The 15,604-nt window shown below is 44.7% G+C and overlaps 2 protein-coding genes across 22 annotated transcripts in view; both read left to right on the top strand.

Moving 5' to 3' along the window:
* Positions 1 to 8,016, top strand: part of Afdn (afadin, adherens junction formation factor) — a 132,837-nt gene extending 124,821 nt beyond the window's left edge. For 11 of the 18 annotated variants that reach the window (XM_052750769.1, XM_052750759.1, XM_052750760.1 and 8 more), the window contains one exon: positions 395 to 4,115. In XM_052750769.1, the coding sequence (XP_052606729.1) occupies positions 395 to 961 (567 nt within the window). In that variant the 3' untranslated portion in view covers positions 962 to 4,115. The other 7 variants (XM_052750775.1, XM_052750773.1, XM_052750774.1 and 4 more) reach the window with 1 other exon arrangement.
* A 118-nt stretch (positions 8,017 to 8,134) lies between these two features.
* Positions 8,135 to 15,604, top strand: part of Kif25 (kinesin family member 25) — a 40,169-nt gene continuing 32,699 nt past the window's right edge. For 2 of the 4 annotated variants that reach the window (XM_052750784.1, XM_052750783.1), the window contains exons 1-2: positions 8,877 to 8,965; positions 14,454 to 14,582. Coding sequence is in view for 1 of the 4 variants with exons in the window: in XM_052750781.1 (XP_052606741.1) it covers positions 8,897 to 8,965; positions 14,517 to 14,582 (135 nt within the window). In the remaining 3 variants the exon portion in view is untranslated. Of the gene's footprint in view, positions 8,966 to 14,453; positions 14,583 to 15,604 lie in introns of all 4 variants that reach the window. The other 2 variants (XM_052750781.1, XM_052750782.1) reach the window with 2 other exon arrangements.

Below are 15,604 nucleotides of genomic sequence, written 5' to 3'. Positions count from 1 at the left end.
AACACAGAAGAAACAGGTAAGTTAATATCCTGTCTAAACAGAAAAGGAGAGAAAAAGTTCAAGGAAAAGAGGAAGAAAAAAAATGTAAATGATCCAGACTCTAATTGTGTAAATGAAAGGTCCTAAGGTTTGACTAATCCCATGCTTCTGAACAGTTTGTGTTAGTGTGGAACAGTATGTGTGTATTCATAAATCTTGAGACGAGAAGAGCTGAGTTGGCCTGCCTCTTCTGTTACAATAATTATGACACTGGAATATGATGTCCCGTAGACATGCCAGTGCAGTAATGGGTAGTGATGATCAGTGTACCTGTCATTCCCTGTGGAGGCACAGAGTGTCCACTGATCCCCTCTGACCCTTGACCTTTTGCACTCTTGTCTATTCCCGCCTGCAGAGGCGACAGGAGGAAGGGTATTACAGCCGCCTAGAAGCTGAGAGGCGCAGACAGCACGACGAGGCAGCACGCAGGTTGCTGGAGCCCGAAGAGCCTGGGCTGAGCCGACCTCCACTTCCACGGGACTATGAGCCCCCACCCCCGTCCCCAGCACCCAGCGCCCCTCCTCCCCCACCTCAGCGGAACGCCTCCTACCTCAAAACACAGGCCCTCTCCCCAGACTCGCTGTTCACTGCCAAGTTTGTTGCGTATGATGATGATGATGATGAGGAGGACTGCGGCCCAGCAGGTCAGGATAAGTACCCCAGCACAAGGAAGTCTCATGGGCACCTTCCTCTTGCTGCCCTTAAGCCGCAGCAGCCCCCCTGCCAGCCACGCCCAGCCTCGGATGGCATCTTTCTCTCCAACTCATTCCAGCTACCCTTGGCCAAAGCCAACAGTACTGCTATCAGAGCAGGCCAGCCCCCACCCCCTCCAGGCAAACCGAGTTTCCTCCGTCCCGGCCACTGGAAAGGTAGAGGTAAAAGAGGGAATGGCGAATCAGACCTCTCTTGTCTTGATGATTGAGCCTGGGATCTCTGTACCCCTGCTACTTGGTACGGTACAGTGAGACCATGCCTGTCTTGGCCTTGGGTATTATCACCTGATCACTCTCAGCATGTGATCTCCCTCTGCCCCTGATTGTGGTGTTTGTGCTAATGCTCTGTTAATTTAGCCTTGGTACTCCAATTTCTCTTATACTTTAAGGTATTCCGTCTCTTTAATCCACTGACAGGAGTCAGTCCTCCACCATTACCAAATTATTTCAAGTACTGTTGGTCTTGGCTTTTTTGTGTGTATACCTCTTCAAGTAATTCTTACCTTTGGTCAATAAGTGCCTTCCCAAACATACTAGTGTCTCTAAAGACAGAGTGCCAGAGTATCAGCTGCACTTTAAGTTGACGTCATATAATGTGAATAGAACATTTGGTTCTGTTCCTGAGGCCTGTGCAGTGACTCATACATTTGTGGAAGCTTGGTTGGGTGTTGCGACATCCACTGAACTAGTTAACAGTACAGCTTTACTCCTAACACAGGCAGCCCTTGCCCACAGACCCTAGTCTTGAAGTTTTTCCTCTGTCCCTCTTACTTGTTCCATTCCCTTTCATTATCTTGCTCTCTTGTACATCATAGCACTAGCACCCAAGCCTCTGTAGGCTTGCAGCTTCTGAGTTGGGGAAGGGCGCTATTAATGACAGCACAGAGGCCATTGCCCACAGAGTTGTAGTAAGCATTGAATTTATGCTGAAGGTATAGCTCAATTATATTCAGATTGAGACTTCCAACTACCTTGGCCATAAAGGAAATGGAATTCTGACATCATGATGTCAGAATTGTTATTTAGATGAAGGTGAGTGGCTTCAAAATTCTGTGTGGTTTTTACACAGACATGTAAACTGAGCAGTTCTGAGAGAAGCCAACCTCTCTTAAGACTCAGTGGAGTGAGTTTTGCCAGAATTCTGTCTTTTTTTTCCCCACCTGTATCAGACTTGTAATCTATTCTGGAGAATTGGTATGTAGTAGTATCATTAAGTCACACTGAAAGCCAAAAATCTAATCCTTTTATAAAATTTCTGTTTTAAATGTTGAGAATTCGGTGCTCTTTCAAGGCATTTATGGAATAGCAATAAATTTTGAAGCAAAATGCTATTGATCTAATATCAAATTTTATGAATGTTAGACAGATTTGATAGTCTCAATATAGTTAGGAATCATACCTGTCCATTTTGGCCATCAGATGCACTACTAACCCTTGCTTCATCTCACACCTAATGAACCACTCCGGAGCAGGTCATCTGCAGCACACACATCAGCGCTCTGGCCTTGTCATCTCCATCTCTTTCATGTGCTTTGTCTAGCCCTTTCTCTGGTGAAGCATGCCTCTGCAGGTGGGAGATGGCCTCTTCCAGGGGTCATATGAGATACAGAGCTTGTGGAATTGAAATGATTAAGACTGAAATTCAACGGCAATATATCTTTAAATGATGTTTTTGTTTTACTAGAGCGCTTTGAAAATTAATTATGATTGGCAATTTTATACATATAGCCAGCTCAAAATTTTGACATTATGTCAAACTCTGAACACTCTGGAAGATTTGAAGAACTGATTTTTGCTCATGGAACAAGCCAGTGTCACTCTCAGCAAAGCACAGAAATACAAATCAGTGTTGTTAATAACAGACAAATGAATATAAAGTTGGGCATTGAAACCAACTATGCAAGTTACCCATGTAAGAATCCACTGTGGATTGCCAGGAAGTAGAAGTATGTTTTCTGCTCTTTTTTCTTTCTTTTTTTTTGAGTCTTTGCTGAAGATGACCTGCTCTGTGGTTAACTTGGGGTGTTTTGAGGTTGCAGTTTGAAGGCTGCTGGGCTCTGTCTAGATTAAGTCCAAAATACTCTACCCACAGGCTCTTTATATGAAAGAAGATCCATTCTCCTGTCTCGTATCTAAAGTGGAGTGTTTTCACGTAGAAACATGGTGATCATTTTGTGTTCTATTTAATCCAATCTTATCCATGTTTGCCAAATATTCTAAGCCTTTTGTACTCTATTTTGTTAGAAGCTGATTTCTCAAATGGGAATCTGTTTTAATTTTGTGAGTGTTTTGTCTGCATGAGTATCTGTGTCACTAGGAAATTGAGATGGTTGTAAGCCTCTACATGGGTGCTAGGAACCCAACCCTGATCTTCTGAACTGTTGAGTTCCTTCTCCAGCCCCCTTACTGTATTTTGTAATGTTTCAGTATATACTGTAAATACTATTATTACAGTATTATATAATTTGATACCTGGTAAACCTTTATCTGTATTATCTCTTTGTGCCTCTTGAAGTCTTGGCAAATGTTGGCTAACTGGTGGGCATCAAGCTCAACTGTGGTTTCTTAGCCAAGACAGACATGGTGTGCATAAGGCTAACCTAACTCTGCCCTCACATTTGTTTTCTTGGGAATTTATCAGCACTAATGTGGAATGCTAGGAATTTTGTTCTAGTTTGGTTTGGGTAGCTCATTTGTGTCAAAGGCTTGATTTTGCTTTTAATAATTACATCTATCTTGAAAAAGAAATCTAGTAGTTAATCCTAAACAGAGGAACTTTAATCATAGACATAGGTTTAACTCTTAAACTTAGGGGTTACATTTGTTCTCAGTGATTGTGGCTGCAGAGATGACTTGGGTTAAGAGCACTGAAGTCCCGAGTTCAATTCCCAGCAACCACATGGTGGCTCACAACCATCTATAATAGGATCTGATGCCCTTTTCTGGCATTCAGGTATACATGCAGAGGACTCAGACATAAAATATAAGTAAATAAAATTTTTAAAAAACAGACAAAAGCAAAACTCCTACAGTGTGTTGGAGTATGTCTAAAATATTTTGCTTACTTCCCACTTAAGTCTCCTGTGGGTTTGTCTTCTGTATTTGTGATCATTGTGCCATGTGCTGACTTGAGATGTTTTTTAAAGACTGTTCCAGTTTGTCCATTCTGAGAACAAAAGGCCTGATGTCAGTTATTGGGCGGATGAATTTTACACTGATGAATCTTTGTGCATGTGAAGAGCCTTTGATTTCTCATTTTCTCGATAATTCAAGGAGCCTTGTTTTCCTGCAGACACTCGGTCATGAGTAAAGTTTTAGAGATAATTAAATACTTTAACTTGGACTTTTTTTTTTTTTTTCATGGAAAAGGACCACACTCTTACACTGGATCTGCTGGGACAGCTTTGGGGGCCCATGATGCTCCTTGGGACCCAAGAGAGAAGCACACTAGAAGGTAGTCGGGCTGGGCCGGGCTGGGTCATTCTCCTTCTCCTGCCCTTGCTGGATTGTGTCAGACCTCATCAGGCATCTGGGTGTGTTTTACTGTACAAAGTCATGTGAGAATGTAGTGCGCGCACGGGGTGGGGGGGGGGTGGGGTGGTGGGGGGATGGGTGTTTCCCCTAAGACAGAGTCTGTCTCTGTAGGTCTAGAACTTACTATGTAGCCACACTGGCCTCAAACTTGTGGTATTCCCCGTGCCTCGGTCTCCCTAGTACTATGATTACAGGTGTGAGTCACCACACCTGTCCATGTATTTTGTTGTTTTTTTTACTCTTTTTGGGGGAGGGGGCACCACCCAGCTCCCTAATAAGTTCACACACAGACGGAGACTTATTACTTATGAATGCCGAGCCTTAGCTTGGATTATTTCTAGCCAGCTTTTCTTAACTTAAATGATCCCGTCTACCTTTTGCCTCTGGGCTTTTCCCCATTTTCTGACTTCTGTAAATCTTGCTCTTACTCTGTGGCTTGCTGTGTAGCTGGGTGGCTGGTCCCCGGAGTTCTCCTCCTTCTCTGGCTCCTCCTTGATCTCTCCTCCCAGATTTCTCCTCCTATATATTCTGTCTGCCTGCTAGCCCCATCTATCCTTTCTCCTGCCTTGATCTTGGGCAGTTCTTTATTAGGCCATCAGGTGTTTTAGACAGGCACAGTAACACAGCTTCACAGAGTTGAACAAATGCAACCTAAGCAAAAGTAACACACCTTTAAATAATATTCACTACACGTGTAGGCTTTTTTATAGTTGATGTTGCTAACATGGCTTCTGTTTGAGGTAGTGATCCTGGACTGCCTGCTGTAAGACTGAACTGCTAGAGACATGAAGGCCAGGCCTGTTAGTGCAACCTTGTTAGCACGGGCTGATCCCTTCTGGGATTGTTGTCTGCCCTCGTAACGGTGCTGGTCTGTCTTTTACTATTAGACTGGGGTGTCTGTTAATGCCTTTCAACTATGTGGGAGGTTTGTGGAAATGCTGTGTTTTTAAACTGTACCCTCATTCATTAAACTTGTTTAGCTGGCAAGAAGTGCCTGCTTGCTGAAATTGAACTCATTGAGTTTGCTGTTTTCCTTTTCCATTTTTAGTATGAATGGAGGCACCAGGCACACAGACACATCTCTGTGTGTGCACATGTGTGTATGTGTGTGCGTGCTGGTGGAGGCCTGGGGGTGACAGAGATCATCCTCAAGTCATTCTTCCACCTTACTCATTGGGACAGGGTGTGTCATCAATATGCTGGTCGTGCTAGCCAGCCTGCTCTGGAAATCCTCTCTCTTCCTTCTGAAGCTATAATTATAGGCTGGCTGCCATGTATTCCTAGTATGTACATAATCTCTGGTTAAGCACTGAGACTTCTCTAGTCCCCTTATTCATTTTTGAAAGTTACTGTGTTAAGTAAAGGTAATATTTTGCCCCTTTTCTACATGGATGTATTTATTTATTACTGTTGGGGGAATTTTTTTTTTAAGTTGAAATCTTAACTGTTTGGCCCTGGTTGATTGTAGGCCTGTGCCACTGTCCCTGCCCTCTCTGTTCATTTAAATTTAATTATATGAGCATATATTGGCCTTTAAAGTTCTGTTCAGACCATAGCATAGATGTAGTTTGTCTCAGCCCCAGCACATGATACAGTGATGTGCAACAACAAACGAGTGTCCCTGAAACCCTGTGACCCCTCTGAAAACTCAACTGAAAGGCTGGGTACTTGTATTTTGATGCATAATCTTTTGTGTTTTTCTCTTGTGCAGCCAAGATGCAGACTTACCTGGCAGTTCTGGAGCCCCTGAAAACCTGACATTTAAAGAGCGTCAGCGCCTGTTTTCACAAGGTCAAGATGTGTCTGACAAAGTAAAAGCATCTCGTAAATTAACAGAACTGGAGAATGAACTGAACACCAAGTGAGAGGACAGAGAGGGCACTGTGCTCACACGAGTCTGCCCTGGGCAGTGGTTTATGGGGTGAGCCTGAAGAGGAGGGGACAGTTCTGTGTCTAAGTGATTTCTCATTTCTGTTTCTAAAATGGTTGCAAGTTAGAGATGTTCCAATTCTAAGAAATCTTGTTTTACTTTACCAAGAAAATCCTGCCTAGTTCTCATTGATTTGACTCACATGAAGTTATCTTTTTTTTTGTTAGCTTCTTTGGGGAGTCCTGGGCTCACAGGACAGAGTGAAGGGCAGTAAAGATCACAGGGTATTTCCTCTACCCTCTCTTCCCATCGTCATTCCAAGGACAGTAGACCAAGAAATGATCTTTCTGTTCTTTCTCAAAACTCCACTTGGCTACCAGACAGTGATAGCTAAAGAACACAGACCATTGCTGTGTTCTAGTGGAGCCTGTGTTCAGGAGACACAGGACCTGGCCTGGAGCTGCCTCCTCCCTAGCCCCAGGGCAGATGTCCCCACTGTACCTTCTGTAATGTGCATTAGGTGACTAGATGGAGTTTCTCATATGTAAGGTGCACAGCACATCATTCTTGACAAATGTGAGCCTCCTGATCAATACTAAATGTTTAAGATTGAGTATCAAATTAATAATTTAATTTTGAAAATTCTCAAAATTTTAAAGATTTAATCTTAGGGGATTTTATTTTCATAAATACCAAATCATCATTAGACTAATCAATGGTGAAAATTAAAGATGACGGTTATGTTAGGAAGTTACCTGATACTTCAGATATTCCAAAGGATCTAGAGTTCTCGAGCTAACAGGATTCGTGTAGGGAGGAGCAAAGACATCTGAGGAGAGTGGGAGCTCACAGGCGGCCATCAAACACGGCTGTCAGGAATTTTAAATCCAGTGAAGGAGGATCTGTGTCGGTACACTGTCAGAAAAGGGAGGGGTCGCTTGCTGTGCCATCCGAATTTAAATATAAGAATAACTTGTGGTGATTGAATCTGCATTTCTTTCACAGCATAACGGAGTTTAATTTTAAGTTGTGAATTTGTGCTGTCATTCCTCCAGCTGAGCGTGAGAGACAGAGATCAGTTGTTCATTTTTGTGTGAAAGCAAGCTTTATGATTTCAAGCACACTTCCTATTTGGCAAAGCCCTAATGTGGGTCCAGATGATCTTTCTGTACCATCCTGTCCTCTTACAGATCTGTACATTAGGAAAATAGGCACACTTTCAAATAGAACAGAGGCATTTGCAGCCCTAAAAACCACTTTTAATAAGAACTGTATGATAAATTGTTGAAATACAAGTGTAAATATTTTTTATGTCTATCAAGCTTCCTATTTGAAAGTGTGCCTTTGCTGTTTCCTCTGTAAGAGAATCGAATGGTCCTGAGAGTTAGTGAAGGATTTGCACACTTGCCTTGCCTAGGAAGTGCAATCTCCTTGTGTCTGGAGCACACTGGCAGCCTTTGGGTGGCACAGCCACACCTCCCAGAGAAGAGCAGACACCTGCTGTGGCTTGTACCTGGGAAGACAGATGCACACAAGAACCTGCAAACGTCTGAAAAAGCCGCACGTGTGTTTGTGAACCCATAGTGAAATAGACTTGGCCATCCCTGGACAGTGAGATCCAATGTGAATATGTGTTGTAAGAGCACGTTACATAGCGTGTGTTCTGTGGGGAAACGCCCAACTGCTGTTGTTTCCACTTCTACTGTATTTCAGTTGCAGCCTATTTTTAATAAACTTTGTATCTATTTAAGTGTATTTGCTATTGTTTTCAAAGTGCTGACAAAGTTTATATTTGTAAGGCCAGCCTTCCTCTCCCCCATTTCCATCTGTCACTACTTCATTAAACAATGCTGAGTGTCACTCCTGCGTCCCTCAGTTGTTTTTCTGTCTGTGGGTAAGTGCTGTTTGATTGATGATACAACCAGCTAAAGACTAGGGTGACATTTTCACAAGAGTCCCATATGAGAACTTGGTCGTCGTGGTGACTGGTGCTTGTGCATTCAGCAATCCCAAATGGCCACTGGGACCATGTCTCATTTCACTTTCCTATCTTGGTCACTGGACTCCCTGAACATGCTCAGTGATTAAGCACATTGCATAAAAGGTATCCTGGTAATAAGGTGATTTCAGATGTGTTTATTAATAAGATTATGCAAAATGTAGGTTGGTTGACTGGGCAGTAGGAATTTTACACCCCTAGTGATAGGTGATTTATTCCTGTAGAATCTCACCCGGTTACTCACAGGAGTACAAGTGCCGGTCTTGAGATTGCTTTAACTTGTCAAGCAGTATACAGGCGATGCTGACCCTGCTTACCCTGCATTCCCAGGCAGCCTGCCTGCATGGGTGGGTCGGGGGTGAGAACACAGAAGCAGGCCACTGGTGTGTAATTAACATGAACACAGGACCTGTGGGGGCTGACATTGTAGGTATGGTAGGCTCTCTTGGGAAAGAAAGCCTCTCATCAGGGAGAGAGGCTCAGGAGGCAGGACCCGAGAGGACTGGGAAGAGGTGAGATAGGTTTTCAAGGCTATGGTACGGCGATTTATATTCTACAAGTACGGGGATCCCGCTGTTCTTGAAAAGGCATGAGCAACGCCGCCGATGTTCTATGAGCTATGAGCCGGTAAGCAGCGCCCGGGAGAAACTTCTGCGGGTAGGCACAGCGCATGCGTATGAGCAAGCAGTCAGGGAAAGAGACTCCGTGACTTAGCCACGCCCTTCACTCGCTGCTGGGAAAATGCCGGGTCACCGTAAGCTGTGGGGCTTCTCAGAACAGGGGTTGCGACAGCTTCACCATCAAATGCGGGTGAGTATGACGGGAGCCCGGGGTTTGAAACCACGCCTTCCAGGGTTGTGGGGGACCTGGGAGAACTATGGTTGGCTTGGGAATCATACTGAGTTGTGAATCTCACCTTGAGCTCTCTCAGGAAGGAGACCGACTCCATCTGCCTGGTCTCAGCATCCAGGATCTAAGGATGATTGACCTGTTTTGTCCCAACTGCCCTTAAGGCTCCTTCCTTCAACTCCCACTTGAGGTATCGCTGACCTCTCACCGGTCCCTTCAGCCCACCTCGGGGGTCTCCTAACCTGGCACCTTCCTCAGCTCTGCTGAAATCTTTGTACTGAGCAAGCTTGGGGACTACAATGGTTAACCAACAGTTATTATATAATCCTAACCGTTGCCCTCTTAGAGCACACAGCAGAACCAATAGATTGATAAAGTAAATAAAAATATCAATACCATACCCAGCAGGGATCCCCAACCTTACAAGATCTATAACAAAAGTTAAGAGTACATGGGTGGGCTGTAGGGACCGGAAGCTCCTGTTGCACAGTGGAACCTGAAGGCTTAGAAGACAGAGGTCTCTGTGGAGAGTGATATGTGACCAGCCAGGCCTTGGTGGTATAGAGGCTGAGGGACCAGAAACGTAGGCCACACAGGCTCTTGATGGACACCTAAAGACTTAGTTCTACCAGTCATGGAGACACTTCAGAAGTGAAATTATTGGAGGGAAGACATGGTCTGATCTGCATTTTAAAAGTGACAGTTTGCTGCGCAGTGGTGGCACACGCCTTTAATACCAGCATTTGGGAGGCAGAGGCAGGCGGATTTCTGAGTTTAAGGCCAGCCTGGTCTGTAGAGCAAGTTCCAGCAGAGCCAGAGCTACACAGAGAAACCCTGTCTGGAAAAACCAAAACCAAAAAAATGTAACAGTCTGTAGCAGGTAGTGGTTCCTGGCCAGAGAGACAGCTGACTGCCTAACTTGCCCCTTGAAGGACAAGGCTTCTAGGGTTGAAGAAGATGGGGAGCTCTGTAGGTGAGTTCCAAGGAAAACTGGTGAGAGACACAGCATTTCAGATCTTTGCAAATTTGCCTAAGAGTGCACACTGAAGGAGGAAGCATTCGTTCCAGCAAAAGTGCTGAATTCTTTGAGGGCAGCACATTTCTGTCTGCTTCGAAGCCCCAGCTCAGCTGTGCAAAAGCTTCACCCTGGGGCTGTGTGCCTCAGCGCCCAACTCAGGACCACTTTACCTCACCGTGAGGGACACATCTCAGTACTTCTCACCAAATCCAACACTGGGCTGAGGTGAGTGTGAGGGCTCCCGTCACCCAGTCCCACAGTGAGCAGAGTGGAAGTCCCACACAGGCCAAGAAGTTTGAGATCTAGTCCTGTTGTTAGAGTTTTTCTGCCTGGCCCACAGTCAGGACAAATCTCTCTCACCCGCCAGTCCCAAGCCGCTCAAACCCGATCAAGTAAACACAGACACTTATATTGGTTTCAAACTGTATGGCCGTGACAGGCTTCTTGCTAACTGTTCTTACAGCTTAAATTAATCCATTTCTATTAATCTATACCTTGCCTGATGGCGGCTGGCAGTGTCTCCCCTCCCAGCTTCCTGTTCTCTCAATTTTTCTCTCTGTTAGTCCCGCCTATACTTCCTGCCTGGCCACTGCCAATCAGTGATTTATTTATTGACCAATCAGCAACACATTTGACATACAGACCATCCCACAGCATCTCCCCTTTTCTTTTCTTAAAAAGGAAGGTTTTAACCTTTACACATCTCCAAAGTCAGCTTGGTATATTTGGGAATTTGGGCGTAGTTTCTCTTACTACTTCCTGCTGGAGGGGGGCGCTGTATCTTCTGGGGAAACAAAGAAAATTTTAGGATCATGGAGTAGTCCGTGAGGCTGTATCATCTGAGCCAGTTGCCTTGAAACGGTTCTGGATGTTGGATCATCTGGGCCTTGGTGTCACCTTTCAGGGGGTCTTGGCTGGTCAAACCTGATGTATCTTACTCTGGAACAAATCCATAGCCTCTTGCTTTCTGTGGAAACAAAAGAGACTCTTTTCCAAAGCAACATATCCTTACATCCAAATTTTGAAGTCAAGGTACTTTTAAAATATACATTTTGGCATAACTCAACAGCTTTTACAATCAAATGTTTTTCTGCAGTTAAAAATCCCAAAGACAACACAATCCAGATTCTCTGTGTAATATTTATCTTCATGTGGCTTATTTTTATATTAATTTTACTGTCTCTTTAAAGACTTTATTTTTTAAAACTATGTATTTGTTTCTATACTGTATATATCACCTTTTTTTGTCTCTTTTAAGCCTACGTATATTTTACACACATTTTAAACTATTATATCTGAATCTGTCTTATTGTGAATCTGTTGCTTTAAGCTGCAGCAGCTGTGGCTGCTGGCTCCACCCACCTCAGCTTCCCAACATGGCGGCGGTATGCTTACCGCCAGCTCTGGGAGCCATCGTGGGTCTATGTTTTTATCCAAGCAGCGTGTAGCCCAGAAACCTCTTTTTTTGTTTTGTACTAGCAAAGGCTAAATCCACAATGTAGCTTAATGTGCCACTTGCAGAGGCCTCATTCCCGCCATATCGCAGGTCGAGCGCGCACACTAGGAACCCGCCAGTAGCTCAAACCGGCAGCTGCCACTCATTTGAGAGAGACAATTAGGAAGCTGTTTTTAGCTCCGTTTTAGAATCTTTTTTCTCAGGTTTTAGGTGGAAACTCTTGCCCCACGTTGGGCGCCATTTGTTGCTAGAGTTTTCCTGCCTGGCCCACAGTCAGGACAAATCTCTCTCACCCGCCAGTCCCAAGCCGCTCAAACCCGATCAAGTAAACACAGACACTTATATTGGTTTCAAACTGTATGGCCGTGACAGGCTTCTTGCTAACTGTTCTTACAGCTTAAATTAATCCATTTCTATTAATCTATACCTTGCCACGTGGCTTGTGGCTTACCGGTACTTTACATCTTTCTTGTCCTGATGGCGGCTGGCAGTGTCTCCCCTCCCAGCTTCCTGTTCTCTCAATTTTTCTCTCTGTTAGTCCCGCCTATACTTCCTGCCTGGCCACTGCCAATCAGTGATTTATTCATTGACCAATCAGCAACACATTTGACATACAGACCATCCCACAGCATAGTCCGTCGTCCGTGTCCCCGTCCCCCCCCCCACGCCCACCTCAGTTGTAGGTCCCAGGCTGCATGATAAGCTAAAGGCAGGCTGAAAGCTCAGAGGAGGGCACTTGACTGAGCAGAGCTGGCTCAAGATTTGCTCAGGAGAAGATCCATGAATGAGGGTAGATTGAAGCTCTCACAGGAGATATGGGTTTGCAGCAGTGAGTGGCAGGCTCAAGGCACACCAAGAATGCACTTTTCAGTCTTTGAGGGCTGCCTCCAGAACTGTGCAGAAGTTTCTGTGGGCTTGAGGTTGGAAGACTTGGGCCAGAGATTTGGCCCCAAGTCTTTCCTTGGTTTGCAGGTGGCTGCTTCCCCATGGTGTCCTGGGGTCTTCCTTCTGTGCACCCTTGAAGAGCCTGTGGCTCCGGGGTTGCATTCAGAAGGACACCAATGAAATTGCAAAGGAACCCACCCTCCAAGGCTTCTTTGAATCAGTCACCTTGTAGGCACTGTCTTCAAATGTTACCTGCTGAGATTCCTACTGGGACTTAATACTTCACCCCATCAAGTTGGGGGGTGGGGGTGTTACATAGCAAGCCACAGGTTATGCCATGGCCTAGCAAAGGCACTGGAGAGAACCTTCTAGGGTCAGAGCAACCCTGAAAGGTTGTCCTCACAGACTTTTTTCTAAGTCCCATTCTAATTGGGCCAGACTTCAGAAACGCTTGTACCCCAGGACCATGGGGAACGCACCCTTCTGGCACTGCTTGCTGTCCAGCATTGTTCTAGTGGTGTAGCTTGAGCATTTCAGGAGGAAAATGAAGGAAAAGGCATTGCATCAGAAAGGAAGAATAAGGCAGTCCACTGCAGATGGAACCGTGTTATAGGTATGACCCTAAGGAATCTGCTAAAACCTTTTACATTAAAAAGTAAGTTATATAAGACCGAAGAATATAGCATCCATCTACAGAAATAAATGGCATTTCTGTGTTCTAGCAATGAACCCAAGTAAAATTAGGAAAACATTCCATATACAGTACCATCCCCCCCCCAAAAAAAATCAGGATATTTTGGAATAAATTTGATCAAACACATACCAGACTTATAACTGCAGCTGCTATTATAGTTTGAGATCTAGGAATTAAGTAAATTTCATCAAAAATATTCCAGAGATTTTTCATAATGAACTGAAGAAATTTTAACAACGCTGTATAACTCCTAGGTTTTGGATTTATACAATCAGAATTTAGAATTACAGAAAATATTGTCTCCAATGATTACAGCTTTTTTTTTTTTTGTGAGCCAATTTAGAAAGTAATTCTCTTAACAGGAGGGACTGCACCCCTATCTGGAGACTAAAGTCCCTGCAAGAAGGACTGAATCTCTAGTAAAAATGACTAGATTCATGAAAGATAGGACTGAATCTCCTGCAGAAAAGATTGAATCCCTTGCAGGAATGATAGGATCCCTTGAAGGAGGGACTTAATTTATTCTCTGAGGAGACTGGAGCACCAGCAGGGTACTGACCTTTAATTCAAAAGACTGTATGTTCAGCAGGATGAACTGAGTTTCCAGGAATGATGCATCCATAGCTGGGACACTGAGCCCCCAATAAGATGACTGCACCTGGACCAGTCATGTATAGGAGTTAAACATGCACCCCATTTCTTTGGCTTGTAAAATCCTAGCAGTCTGTGCTCTAGCTTCCTTCCAGAGTCCAACATCCATTCCCCACCTTCCCATCCTCACATAAATCTTTTCTCTTCTGACCCTCCAAGACTACATAAATCCTTCCTCTTCTGACTTTCCAAGACTACACACACACACACACACACACACACACACACACACACACACACGCCGTATGTGTATGTATATGTATTTTTCCACCCAAGACAGGGTCTCTTTATGTAGCCCTGGCTATCCTGGAACTCACTCTGTAGCCCAGGCTGGCCTTGAACTCACAAAGATCCTCCTGCCTCTGTTTCTCAAATGCTGGCATTAAAGGTGTGTGCCACCACCGCCTGGCTGTTTCTGTTTTTTGAAGGTAGACTGATTCTATGGCTTCCTTTGTAAACACTCCACTTCCCACAATGTTCTCTGGTATCTTTCTGACCAAAGGACAGAGCATCTGGAGTTTTGCATTCCTAGTTAAGTCCATGGGGCTGCGGCTGGTAGTATCAGGACTGCCCTTGGCAGGGAGGGCCCAGAACCATGGGGTGTGGGTGGGAAAGCAGGCCAGCCCTTACTGAGGTGGGCTTGTCTTGTCTCTGAAGTATGTGGAGGAGTCTGAGCAATCTCACAGTCGACCTTCCCTGTAGTTCTTTGCTGAGACTGGTTCTACTCTTTCTTGTTCACTCACAGTATTTCAGTATGGCCAAGCAAGTGCTGTGTTGATGGGTTTTCCTTTCGGATCCTTGGTTGTAGGTCAAAGAAGAAAGAATAGCTGAACTGGAAACAGAAAATGCTATTCTGCACCTGAAACTGGCAGAGGTAACGTTTTAATGTGTCTTGTAGCTGATAGACCAAGCATAAGTGGCTGTTTGGAGTCAGCTGCTGTACTTGGAAAAGATGCACAGGGAGAGCGACTTTCATTCCGTCTTTTGTCCCATTCAGTGAGGTGGAAGGCACTCTTCAGTTGACACTTAGCATGTCATCCTACACTGGAACAGGGATGAATTCTAAATTATTTATCTTGGTGCTCACAGTATTTAATGAATGATTCATTAATGATACACCCAGCAGCTGTTCTGTTTAATTTATGCATCATGAATTCATCCATATGAAGTTGTACAATTCTGTGTTTAGTAAATCTACAGATACATGTCTGCTGCAATCTTTTTATGTTGCTATAACAAAATACCTGAGATTCTATAATTTACAAAGAGCATTTGTTACTTTCAGTTTTGGAGTCCCAAGATTAAGGCACTGCAGGTTTGATATCTGTGGCCAGCTCGTTTCTCTAATTGATACTGTCTAGATGTCCTCATGTGGTTGGAGTGGATGAGCAAATAGCTCTCTAGTCTTGTCCGTTTATGAGGGTAGAGTCCTCATGATTCCATCACCCCCCACAGTGGACATTGTTTGTCAGCGTGAATCTTGGAGGGCCACTGCGCTCTGCAGTAGCTGCTAACCAAGCTGTGGAAGCTTGTTCCTAAGGCCCCTTTCTCAGTTTCCCCTAGAGCCCTTTTACTTCGGAACAGTTCCACACTGATCTGGCAGGCAGTCTGACCCACCCACACCCTTCGATCTGTCTACAACAAGTTGCTGGGCATCCTCAGGGGCATCCTCCGCCCTCACCCACCCTTTTTGAGGGAGCTTATCTGCTCTCAGGGTCAACCAGGGAGTGAGCCAGAAACTAGAAGTCTGTGTTCGGCAAGGTCCTCCCATAGGAGCTCAGACACTGTCTCCATCACAGGAGCACATCAGAGACTCTGCTTCCTTCTCCGTCCTAAAAAGTGAGGGCGCATCTACCTGAGAACTGAGCACTGACCTGTGAGCTCTTTGATATTGGG

The sequence above is a fragment of the Peromyscus californicus genome, unplaced genomic scaffold (assembly GCF_007827085.1).
Source record: "Peromyscus californicus insignis strain IS unplaced genomic scaffold, ASM782708v3 Scaffold_22__1_contigs__length_63687245, whole genome shotgun sequence".
NCBI classification, from domain to species: Eukaryota; Metazoa; Chordata; class Mammalia; order Rodentia; family Cricetidae; genus Peromyscus; species Peromyscus californicus.
The sequence above is the reverse complement of the archived record's forward strand: the minus strand, read 5'-3'. Positions and strand labels throughout refer to the sequence as shown.